At 34.9% G+C, this 13317-nt stretch overlaps 1 protein-coding gene across 1 annotated transcript; it reads left to right on the plus strand.

Moving 5' to 3' along the window:
* The first annotated feature begins 1076 nt into the window (after positions 1-1076).
* On the plus strand, positions 1077-9962 carry LOC133550906 (tubulin beta-1 chain-like). The gene is made up of 4 exons (XM_061897040.1): positions 1077-1228; positions 5726-5834; positions 5911-6021; positions 8605-9962. Exons 1-4 carry the CDS (start codon positions 1172-1174, stop codon positions 9663-9665), a joined length of 1338 nt encoding a protein of 445 aa, XP_061753024.1. The 5' UTR covers positions 1077-1171; the 3' UTR covers positions 9666-9962.
* Positions 9963-13317: the final 3355 nt, after the last annotated feature.

The raw sequence follows: 13317 nt of genomic DNA on the forward strand, positions 1-13317 counted from the left end.
ACAAAATTCCCCAAAAATCCCAGATTTCCCAGAACTCCAGGTTTTCTGGGACATTTTAACCCATTCGAAAATAAATTGGCAATTTTTCAAACTTCCACCATTTCCACATTTTTCAACCATTCTGGAAATTCAATTCATCATTTTTCCAAGTTCAAAAAAATTCCATGATTTTCCCAGAATTCCTGCTTTTCCAAAGCCCCATTTCCACCCTTTTTTTCAGGCGGCTACCCCTTCCGCATTTTTCATCGCATTTCAACCGTTTCACCATCAAAACATTCCTCTTATTTTTTAAACGGTAAAAAGTCCCCGTTTTCCCGAAATTCCAGGAATTCCGTAATACCATTTCTCAAATCAACATGTCACTACTTCAGCATTTTTCTTCCGATTTGAAAAATTTCAACACCGACCATTTACCATGAATTGATTCACGTGGACCCCGACTTAAACAAGTTGAAAAATGTATTCTGGTGTTACCATTTAGTGGTCAATTGTACGGAATATGTACTGTACTGTGCAATCTACTAATAAAACTTTCAATCAATCAATCAATCAATCAAAAACTTGTTTAAGTCGGGGTCCACGTTAATCAATTCACTGTCATATTCTTTTCTACATGTTGGTAGTATGCTGGTTAGCTTGTTTTTATACTTATTTTCTGCCTCTGTAGTTCTTTGTGTTATACATTTTCTATATAATGTATTCTTATTACAATAACATTTGAATCCTTTTGGCAACCTTGGTTGATTATTCTTTAATTTAACTTCCATCTTGACAGTTTTTTAAAGTGGGAACTTCCTTGTCCTGCTTTGAAAACATGACAGTCATCCTATCAGCCACGTCAACTATCAAAAAACACAAAGACGCCTAAAAATGTTTGATTTTTGTCTTTCTTCATGACAGTTTGTTTCAACTCTCGTCATTCTGTTTGCTTGAAAAATTAAAAAGCCGCCTGGCGTTTCCGGGTTTTCCAGCCAATTGAGTAAAAGCTTTCTTCGATTTCATTGGCTGTCATTTTTTTGTTTTTCCGGCATTATATCAGCATCAACCAATAGCCGAGGAGATCAGATGATAAAGAGGCGGGGTTTCTTCTTGATATACACGCGAGTCTGCCATTGCATGCTGTCTTTCCTCTTAGAACTTTCCAGATACTTTTTCCACGACACGCCAGATAATGAGAGAGATTGTTCATCTTCAGGCTGGTCAGTGCGGGAACCAAATCGGCGCCAAGGTTAGTCGACGTCTGTTTCTGTCAGAGTAACTGTTGTTAGTTTACTACAGTCCCCTTAAGCATTTAAAAAAATTACCAAACCTGTTTTTTTTTTTTTTTTTTATCAAACAAATTTTATTTTCCAACAGGCAGTCAGGCACTATTGAGTAAAACCTTCCACAATATTTAATATTTTTAATAACTCCTGATGCACAATGACGGCGACAGCAAATGAGGAAACAGAAACGGAACTTTTCTACACGAGTCTTGTTCCCCCCCCGGTATACCGGATAAAGCTACCTTTGAAGTGTTTTTATTTTTGTATTTGTTTTTAAAACCTTTATTTATAGTATTCAGCATTTATAACATTAACAAACAAGCATATGATCAATAATAAAACAAGTACAGAAACAGTACACAACAGCGCCAACTCAATAAAGCAACTAAAGAAAAATGCAATGTTTGTGGGTGCGTGTGTGTATATGTATGTATGTATGTATGTATTTGTATACATATATATATATATATATATATATATATATATATATATATATATATATATATACACACATACATTATGTATGTATGTGTGTAAATCATTTATCATTAGTAAATATAAGGACGAGCAAACATTGTTTTAGAAAGACAATAATATATAATGTGTATATAAATACAATTTGATTTCATAATTATACATATAGGTTATATTAAAATGTATATATTACCACTTTATATGGAATTTAAATAAATTGTGTATATATATATAATATATATATGTGTGTATATATATATATATGTGTGTGTGTACAAATGTATATGTTTGATTTAAATGTTAAACTGTGTATATGAGACATGTGCTACATATATGTTGCTTATATATTGTTTAAAAAAAAAAGTAATATAAGTGAAGCATGTTTTAGATTTTATATATTTTGAACCTTGTTCTTGTTGTGATGGGGTAGGTTTATATAAGCATTGCTTCAATCTACACCCTTTCGGCTCAATCATTGCTCAAATGAGTGTTTTTTTCTTTTCTTTTCTTGTTGTTGTTCTTTGTTTTATGTGAAGATTGCCGAAATAAAATACATTGATATATATATATTATATATATATGTATATATATGTATGTATGTATGTATGTGTGTGTATATGTGTGTGTATATATATATGTATATATATGTGTGTGTGTGTGTATATATATATATATATATATATATGTATATGTATATATATATGTGTGTGTGTATATATATATGTGTGTGTGTGTGTGTGTATATATATGTATATGTATATGTATATGTGTATGTGTATGTGTATGTGTATGTGTATGTGTATGTGTATGTGTATGTGTATGTGTATATGTATATATATATGTATATATATATATATATATATATGTTAGGGGTGTGGGGGGAAAATCGATTCGAATATGTTGTGCGATTCAGAATCGATTCTCCTTTTTTTAAAATCGATTTTTATTTTATTTAAAACATTTTTATTTATTTTTTTAGCATTCCAACAAACCACTACACAGAAATACCAAAACCGAACATGACCCAGCAACACTCAAAACTGCAATAAACAGATCAATTGAGAGGAGACACAAACAAACCAAAAGTAGTGAAACAAAAATGAATATTATCAATAACAGTATCAATATTAGTTATAATATCAGCATAGCAGTGATTAAAAATCCCTCATTGACATCATTAGACATTTATAAAAATAATAAAAAAGAACAATAGTCTCACAGTGGCTTACATTTGCATCGCATCTCATAAGCTTGACAACACACTGTGTCCAATGTTTTCACAAAGATAAAATAAGTCATATTTTTGGTTCGTTTAACAGTTAAAACAAATTTACATTATTGCAATCAGTTGATAAGACATTGTCTTTTACAATTATAAAAGCTATTTAAGAATAAATCTACTTCTCTGCTTGCATGTCAGCAGACTGGGGTAGATCCCCATGTATTGAAGGAATACAGAATCGTTTTGAATCGGAAAAATACCGTTTTTGAATCGAATCGAAAAAAATCGATATATTATCGAATCGCGACCCCAAGAATCGATAATTGAATCGAATCATGGGACACCCAAAGATTCGCAGCGCTAAACATATATAAATAATAAAAGTTAGCTTTTGTACAACACTTGTCAGAATATTTTGGAACATTTTACAGGATGAATGTCAAACATATTGTGAAATTCTTTATTCGACAAACAATATTTTGAGAACATTTTACATTTTTACAAGTATTGTTTAGGAATATTTTAAGAAATGTTTTTTTTTTAAAGAAAATATTTTGCCATTTACACAGTTAGTCTAATATAATGTGTGAAAAATCCAAAATTGTTGAAGAAAAAAGTAGCAATATCGTGTGTTTTCAAACAATAATTTTTACTTTCTGAGAAATAAATATTTTACAAGTTAATTAAGTAACTTTACAAGAGTTAAGTCAAAAATTGTGAGTCTTCTCTTTTTATTTTATTTTTTTAAGTTAGTAATATTTTGAGAAGAAAAGTTAGCATTGTACAAGAATTGTCGGAATATTTTGACAAAAAAAGGTGACATTTTACAAGAACAAAAATGTAATTTTACAGGATTAAAGTTAGATATTGTGAACTATTTTTTTAAACATAATATTGTGAGAGGTTGTATTAATAGAATTGTGTTGAAATATTTTATGAATTTTTGAATTTTTTAAAGAAAATAATATGCCATTTTACACGATCAGTCTAACATACTAATTAAAAAGTCATTATTTTAGAAAAACATTGCAATGTTGTGAGTTTTCATACTAGAATTTTTACAAACATTCTGAGAAAAAATATTTTTCAAGTCAAAATTATGTAAATTTTCGAGAGTAAAGTAAAATATTTTGAAAGTCTTTTTTTATACCTACAAAAGGTTAGTAATCTTTTGAGAAAAAAGTTGGCATTGTACAAACATTTTCTGAATATTTTGACCATTTTACATGATTAACGTCAAATATATTGTGAAGTTAATAAAAAAAATATTGTGAGAAATTATTGTACAAGAATCTTTTACAAATATTTTAAGAAAATGTTTTTTTTAATATAAGCTTATGCCATTTCACACTATTAGTCCAAAATATTGATTAAAAGTCATTATTTGAGAAAAACATTGCAATATTGTGAGGAAAAAGATTTCATACAAGAATTTTTGCTAACATTCTGAGAAAAAAAATATTTATGTCAAACTTTTATGTAACTTTGCACGAGTAAAGTCAAATATTATGAAAGTCATTTTTTCTATTTAGAAAAGGTTTGTAATCTTTTGAGAAAAAAGTTTGAACATTTTACAGGATTAACCTCAAAGATATTGTGAAGTTCATAAAAAAAAATATTGTGAGAAATTATTTTTCAAGAATCTTTTACAAACATTTTAAGAAAACGTTTTTTTTAATATAAGCTTATGCCATTTTACACTATTAATCCAAAATATTGATTAAGAGTCATTATTTGAGAAAAACATTGCAATATTGTGAGGAAAAAGATTTCATACAAGAATTTTTGCACACATTCCTAGAAAAAAATATTTAAGTCAAACTTTTATGTAACTTTACAAGAGTAAAGTCAAATATTATGAAAGTCCTTTTTTATATTTAGAAAAGGTTATTAATATTTTGAGAAAAAAGTTAGCATTGTACAAACATTTTCAGAATATTTTGACCATTTTACAGGATTAACGTCAAAGATATTGTGAAGTTAATAAAAAAAATATTGTGAGAAATTATTTTTCAACAATCTTTTACAAACATTTTAAGAAAACGTTTTTTTAATATAAGCTTATGCCATTTTACACTATTAATCCAAAATATTGATTAAGAGTCATTATTTGAGAAAAACATTGCAATATTGTGAGGAGAAAGATTTCATACAAGAATTTTTGCTAAAATTCTGAGAAAAAAAATATGTCAAACTTTTATGTAACTTTACACGAGTAAAGTCAAATATTATGAAAGTCCTTTTTTATATAGAGAAAAGGTTAGTAATCTTTTGAGAAAAAAGTTATGTCAGAATATTTTGACCATTTTACAGGATTAACCTCAAAGATGTTGTGAAGTTCATAAAAAAAAAATATTGTGAGAAGTTATTTTACAAGAATCGTTTAGAAATATTTTAAGTTTTTTTTTTTTAAAGAAATGGTTATGCCATTTTACATAGTCTTAATATATTGTGTAAAAAGTCATTATTTTAGAAAACATTTTTCATAGCTTAATTTTCATATACAATGTTTTCAGTTCATTTTATTTTTTTAGAGTTGAATGACTAGTCTTTTTCTACTCACCCACTGCCTGCTTCATTATGACACATACGCCTCGCTGTTGCCCCTTGTGATCCGGTGGGAGTACTGCACATGCAATCAACCATAGTTTGAATGGTTTCATCAATAAAAAGCTTTGACGGGCCGAATGTGTCCGTATGTTCGAGGGTGATGAGATGGATATTTGTCAGGGTGATAGTTGACTTGTTTCTTCTGGTTTGTCAGTTTTGGGAGGTGATCAGCGATGAGCACGGCATTGACCCGACCGGCACGTACCATGGTGACAGCGACCTGCAGCTAGACAGGATCAACGTCTACTATAATGAAGCCTCAGGTGGGATTAGATTGATGCATATTTGCACCATTTTTAATTGGATTGTTGCCTAATTAGCGTGCAACTGCCTTTCTAGGCGGGAAGTATGTCCCTCGTGCTGTGTTGGTGGATCTGGAGCCAGGCACAATGGACTCTGTGAGGTCTGGGCCTTTTGGTCAGGTTTTCAGACCGGACAACTTTGTTTTTGGTAAGTTTTGCAATGGCAAAATGATGGTTACGAGATAAAAAAATCGAAATTATGGGATAAAAGTCATAATTATGAGAATTTCATATTTAAGTGATAAAAAGTCATGATTATAAGATAAGTCGAAATGAGAAAAAAATTATAAGTATGACATAAAAAAATTAAAAATTAAATTTTATGAGATAAAAGGTAATATTTGAGATAAAAAGTCAAAATGATGAGATAAAAAAACAAACAAATAATGAATTAAAAAGTCAATTACATGAGAGAAAATGTCATAGGTTTGAGATAAAAAGTTCAAATTATGAAATAAAAAAACATTATGTGATGAAAAAACGAAATAAAGTTTACAAAGTAAATTTTATGAGATAAAAGGTTATAGGTTTGAGATAAAAAGTAATAATTGAGATAAATAACCGAATAATGAATAGGAAAAAAACGTACATTTTATGAGAAAACGTCCATAGGTTTGAAATAAAAAGTTGAAATTATGAGATAAAAAAATAGTGTTAAAAAAAACAACAAAATAAAGATTTTTAATCATGTGATGAAATGTTATAGGTTTGAGATAAAAAGTTCGAATTATGAGATAAAAAATAAAGATTACAAAGTTAATTTTATGAGATAAAAAGTAATAATTATGAGATAAAAACTTAATGAATAAAAAGTCAATTCTATGAAAGAAAACTTCATAGGTTTGAGATAAAAAGTTGAAATTATGAAATAAAAAAACATTATGTGATGAAAAAACGAAATAAAGTTTAAAAAGTAAATTTCATGAGATAAAAGGTTATAGGTTTTAGATAAAAATTAATAGAGATAAAAAACCTAATAATGAATAGGAAAAAAAAAGTACATTTTATGAGAGAAAACGTCCATAGGTTTGAAATAAAAAGTTGAAATTATGAGATAAAAAAATAGTGTTTAAAAAAAACAACGAAATAAAGATTTTTAATCACGTGATAAAATGTTATAGGTTTGAGATAAAAAGTTGAAATTATGAGATAAAAACATAATTGTGTTAAAAAAAAAAACAACGAAATAAAGATTAAAAAGTACATTTTATGTGATAAATGTTATAGGTTTGAGATAAAAGTGGAAATTATGAGATAAAAAGTAATAATTATGAGATAAAAAAACCTCCCTAATAATGAATAAAAAGTCAATTTTATGAGCGAAAACGTCATATGTTTGAGACAAAAAGTTTAAATTTTGAGATGAAAAAACAATATAAAGATTAAAAAGTTAATTTTATGAGATAAAAGGTTACAGGTTTGAGATAAAGTTGAAATTATGTGATACAAAGTAATAATTATAAGATAAAAAAAACAATGAATATAAAGTCAAATTTTATGAGAGAAAACATTGGTTTGAGATAAAAAGTCAAAATTATGAGAAAAAAAAATTGATTAAAAAAAGGAAATATGGATCTGAAAATTAATTTTATGAGATAAAAGGTTATAGGTTTGAGATAAAAAGTCGAAATTATGAGATAAAAAGTAATAATTATGAGATAAAAAACCTCCCTAATAATGAATAAGTAAATTTTATTAGCGAAAACGTCACAGGTTTAAGACAAAAAGTTGAAATTTTGAGATAAAAAAACGAAATAAAAATTAAATAGTTAATTTTATGAGATAAAAGGTTACAGGTTTGAGATAAAGTTGAAATTATGAGATAAAAAGTAGTAATTATAAAATAAAAAAACAATGAATAAAAAGTGATTTTTTTGGGAGAAAACATTGGTTTGAGATAAAAAGTCAAAATTATGAGAAAAAAAAATTATGTGATTAAAAAAAGGATATATAGATTAAAAAATTAATTTTATGAGATAAAAGGTAATAGGTTTGAGATAAAATATCGAAATTTTTAGATAAAAAGTAATTAAAAACCTAATAGTGAACAAAGTCAATTTTATGACAGAAAATGTCATAGGTTTGAGATAAAAAGTTGAAATTATGAAATAAAAAATTAGATTAAAAAAACTAAATATAGATCAAAAAGTCCATTTTATGAGATAAAAGGTTATAGGTTAGAGATAAAGTAGACATTTTGAAATTAAAAGTAACAACTATGAGATTAAAAAACATAACGAAAAGTCAATTTTTGAGAGAAAATGTCATAGGTTAGAGATAAAAAGTCGAAATTATGATATAAAAAAAATAATGAGATTAAAAAACGAAATAACGATTAAAAAGTCAATTTATGAGATAAGAAGTCAATTTTATGAGATAAAAGGTCATAGGTTTGAGATAAAGATTGAATTCTGAGATAAAAAGTAATGAGATTAAAAAATCGAAATGAGACAAGATAATCGAAATTATGAGAAATAGAAAAAAGTCCTAATTTTGAGATGAAAAGTCAAAATGAAGAGATGCAATGTCATAATTATATAAGTCAAAATATATAGTAATACAAATTCTAAATTATGAGAATGTGATAAAGAAAATAAATTATGAGACAGAAAAGTCAATAGTGAGATAAAAAGTCAAAATAATGGGATGAGAACTTTGTTTTTGGTAAGTTGTGGGTTAAATTGGGTGTGTTTTGGTGCCGCTGGTGGCTCATTGTCCACTGCCCTCGCAGGCCAGAGTGGTGCTGGTAACAACTGGGCCAAAGGTCACTACACGGAGGGGGCGGAGCTTGTGGATTCCGTCTTGGACGTGGTGCGGAAAGAGGCGGAGAGCTGCGACTGCCTCCAAGGTTTCCAGCTCACACACTCCCTGGGCGGAGGCACCGGCTCCGGCATGGGTACTCTGCTCATCAGCAAAATCCGAGAAGAGTACCCGGACCGTATCATGAACACCTTCAGCGTGGTGCCTTCCCCCAGAGTGTCGGACACGGTGGTGGAGCCCTACAACGCCACATTGTCTGTGCACCAGCTGGTGGAAAACACGGACGAGACCTTCTGCATCGACAACGAAGCTCTGTACGATATCTGCTTCCGCACCCTCAAGCTCACCACGCCCTCCTACGGCGACCTCAACCACCTGGTCTCCGCCACCATGAGCGGCGTCACCACCTGCCTCAGGTTCCCCGGGCAGCTCAACGCCGACCTGCGGAAGCTGGCGGTCAACATGGTGCCCTTCCCCCGTCTGCACTTCTTCATGCCGGGCTTCGCTCCCCTCACCAGCAGAGGCAGCCAGCAGTACAGGTCGCTCACCGTGCCCGAGCTCACCCAGCAGATGTTCGACGCCAAGAACATGATGGCCGCCTGCGACCCGCGCCAAGGCCGCTACCTCACGGCGGCCGCCATCTTCCGCGGCCGCATGTCCATGAAAGAGGTGGACGAGCAGATGCTCAACGTGCAGAACAAGAACAGCAGCTACTTCGTGGAATGGATCCCCAACAACATCAAGACGGCCGTCTGCGACATTCCTCCCCGGGGCCTGAAGATGGCCGCCACCTTCATCGGCAACAGCACGGCCATCCAGGAGCTGTTCAAGCGCATCTCCGAGCAGTTCACGGCCATGTTCCGCCGCAAGGCTTTCCTCCACTGGTACACGGGCGAGGGCATGGATGAGATGGAGTTCACCGAGGCCGAGAGCAACATGAACGACCTGGTGTCCGAGTACCAGCAGTACCAGGACGCCACAGCCGAGGAGGAGGGAGAGTTCGGCGAGGAGGACGACGAGGAGATGGGCTAATCATCCAATTTTTTTTATTTTCATCTGCCGTTCAGTATTAATTGATTTTCTGTCTTCCGTTTCGGGACGTTTTTTTGGTGCGCATATTAAACGTTTTGAATAGCACAAGGTCCCAGCACAAAATGTTCTGGCTTTTCATAAAACTGCAAATTACTTAGAAGTAATTTTGCTGGAAATCTTGTCAAAGTATGCATGTACACGATTACAACGAAGTAAACTGAAATATTTAAAAATGTTATATGTAGCGATAAAAGTACGGTCTATACTCGCAGGGGTGGCCAACCAGTCGAAGACTAAGAGCCACTTTTTTTTTTACTCTGTTACTGCAAAGAGCCACATCCTACACATGAACATCAACCCATCCCTTCCTCACACACACACACACAGACCTCTGCTCAGCCAGATTTATTGTAAATGTCACATCAACATGACTCCTGACTACTAAGACCACAGGCCAGTTGTGCACTGTCGACACTCTTAGTTCAACCAAGTTCACAAACAAAAATATAGTATTTTTTTCTCTAACTGTGCATGTTGCTTAGTGGGACTTGCGGCATTCCTTGTCGTGGACAAACCTCTTCAAATCTGGCTGGTAGGACAAACCTCTTCAAATCTGGCTGGTAGGACAAACCTCTTCAAACGTGGACAAACTTCTTCAAATCTGGCTGGTAGGACAAACCTCTTCAAACGTGGACAAACCTCTTCAAATCTGGCTGGTAAGACAAACCTCTTCAAATCTGGCTGGTAAGACAAACCTCTTCAAATCTGGCTGGTAGGACAAACCTCTTCAAACGTGGACAAACCTCTTCAAATCTGGCTGGTAGGACAAACCTCTTCAAATCTGGCTGGTAGAACAAACCTCTTCAAACGTGGACAAACCTCTTCAAATCTGGCTGGTAGGACAAACCTCTTCAAATCTGGCTGGTAAGGACAAACCTCTTCAAACGTGGACAAACCTCTTCAAATCTGGCTGGTAGGACAAACCTCTTCAAATCTGGCTGGTAGGACAAACCTCTTCAAATCTGGCTGGTAGGACAAACCTCTTCAAACGTGGACAAACCTCTTCAAATCTGGCTGGTAGGACAAACCTCTTCAAACGTGGACAAACCTCTTCAAATCTGGCTGGTAAGACAAACCTCTTCAAATCTGGCTGGTAGGACAAACCTCTTCAAATCTGGCTGGTAGGACAAACCTCTTCAAATCTGGCTGGTAGGACAAACCTCTTCAAATCTGGCTGGTAGAACAAACCTCTTCAAACGTGGACAAACCTCTTCAAATCTGGCTGGTAGGACAAACCTCTTCAAATCTGGCTGGTAAGGACAAACCTCTTCAAACGTGGACAAACCTCTTCAAATCTGGCTGGTAGGACAAACCTCTTCAAATCTGGCTGGTATTCCGTTGTTACCACTCGAAGCAATTCTTTCACATGGGTGTCCGTCAGAATACACCGATGCTTTGATTTCACAAGTTTCAGGGTAGAAAACGACGATTCGTAAGTTGACTCAAACATCGACTGTATCTTAAGCGCAGCCCGTTTGACATTGGTGTTTTTCCATTGGCACACTTTTCCAGAACTTAATGGTCTCTTCGCTTAAAGCAGCTTTCAGTTGGTCCTCCTCATGAAGATCTATCATCTCCAACTCAGCCGCAGCCTCATCTGTGAAGAGCGGGGCTTTCAAACAGTATCCGCATTAAATCTATGGCCTTTTCAGTTGTAGATCACGGAACCGGGTCACAAAGCTTTCGTGCAGATTTTCAACCAGTTTATAGGAACCGGATCACAAAGCTTTCGTGCAGACTTTCAACCAGTTTATAGGAACCGGATCACAAAGCTTTCGTGCAGACTTTCAACCAGTGAGGTTTTCAAGCAGGGGTGAATTGCCCACTGGCTTTTAGCAGAGTGGGAAAATGCGTTAAATCTCCCTTTTTAAAGATGCGCCTTGAACAGCTGCGGTTTGTTGATGAACGCAAACGCACTTTGCACCTGGTCGGACATCATTTTTAACTTACCCTGCAGGGTCAGGTTCAGTCTGTCCAGTTACACAGCATGTCGACCATAGTACACTCGAGGTACGAGAGCTTGTGATAGTCCTTGTCCTTTTCTTCCATGAACAGTTTCACAGCATCCAAAAGCTCAAAACCGAGTACCTTGCCTTTTGAGAGCCACCTCGCAGTGCAGTTCAAAGGTAGGTCACCTGGAATCCCTTGGTCCAGCTCAGCGTTAAGATTGCCTGTGGTTAAGTGCATGTGTCCGGATCTAGTTGACGATTTCCGTCAAAGGCTTCATGACGTTGTCTAAATTCAATGATTTAGACAAGAGTTGCTCGAAATTCCAAAACTCTAGGAATGTTTCGTCAGCTTTGCACAGCCCCCAGAAAACCATTCGCAGATCCGAGCATAGCTGGTGCTCCATTTGTGGCTGTTGTAGTTAGTTTCTGTATGGGCAGATTTGCTTGCGCAAATACAGCCATTGCCACATCTATGCCCCGGTTTCTGTCTTTTAATGGCACAATATCAAGGAGTTCTTCTGTCATCACACAATTGTTTGACACAGACCGTTCGAATATTGCCAACTGAGGCTTGTCTTGCATGTCACAACTCATGCAATGAGACACTAAAATACTTACCCTATATGAAAGTCAAGAGCGCAACTGTGATTATGCAGCTGTCTTAACGTCCGATATCCTGCGTTCAACAGTATGGCGGGCTTTTTAGTTTGCCGTCTTCAGGAGACAAGATTTCAACCGCGTCACTGAGGCATTTTTTTTAAACAGTCCCCTTCATTCTCTGGCTTTTTAGCCTGTGCAATGTTCCAAGCCAGTTAATATTTGGAAAAACTTCCTGCTTTTCTAAAGTCTGACTTTTCAAAGTGTCCAACTTATGCTTGCGAAGTTCTGCCCCTTTTTAGAAATTCCTGGTCAATGTTAGCATGGAGTGAGCCGAAGTGACGCTGAAGATTTGAAGCTTTGAAATGCGCTAAAGATGCCTGACATATCATTGGCGGTTACTCGAAGCGAGTATGACGGCCTTCCTGCTAGGGGGTTATCCCTTTTTATGGAGGATGCCTGTGCGTGACTTTAACGTGGGGAGACTAGTGCACACAGTGACCAAACAATCCTTGACACGTCAGGGCTCCAGTGGCATGGAGTCCTAAGACGACCGGGGACCCTTTTCTGCTCCAGCCTTCATCCGCCATCCCAGTTGTTGTGATGCTCCATAGGGTTAGTTAGCAGTCATCTTTCGCCTGTTCCACTGTTCAGGTCTTGGGTTGGTGCCTTCAATCAATCAATCGATGTTCATTTATATATCTCTAAATCACTAGTGTCTCAAAGGGCTGGACAAACCACAACACAAACCACTGCGACATCCTCGGTAGGCCCACATAAGGGCAAGGAAAACTCACACCCAGTGGGATGTCTGTGATAATGATGACCTTCTTCCACCATCTCAGCGATTGTGGTGGTTCATACATCTACCTGCTCCGTTGTTGAGGTCTTCACAGTGTCCCTGGCTAGGGGGCAGTCAGGTACTAGGCCTTTGACAAGGGCCACCCGGGGTAACAGTAGTAGAGGGGTTAAGCTAGTGCCCCAAGACCCCATTGAGGAGCCTCCACTGCCGGATGCACTTCAACGTCAGACCTAAGACACGCCTG

Source organism: Nerophis ophidion, linkage group LG01, assembly GCF_033978795.1.
Source record: "Nerophis ophidion isolate RoL-2023_Sa linkage group LG01, RoL_Noph_v1.0, whole genome shotgun sequence".
NCBI classification, from domain to species: Eukaryota; Metazoa; Chordata; class Actinopteri; order Syngnathiformes; family Syngnathidae; genus Nerophis; species Nerophis ophidion.

What these genes read in the sequence shown, in the direction of transcription:
- LOC133550906 (XM_061897040.1), top strand. Translation starts at nt 1,172, where the DNA reads ATGAGAGAGATTGTTCATCTTCAGGCTGGTCAGTGCGGGAACCAAATC. An exon ending in CTACTATAATGAAGCCTCAG is followed by an intron (nt 5,835 to 5,910) that starts GTGGGATTAGAT and finishes CTGCCTTTCTAG; the next exon opens with GCGGGAAGTATGTCCCTCGT. An exon ending in ACCGGACAACTTTGTTTTTG is followed by an intron (nt 6,022 to 8,604) that starts GTAAGTTTTGCA and finishes CTGCCCTCGCAG; the next exon opens with GCCAGAGTGGTGCTGGTAAC.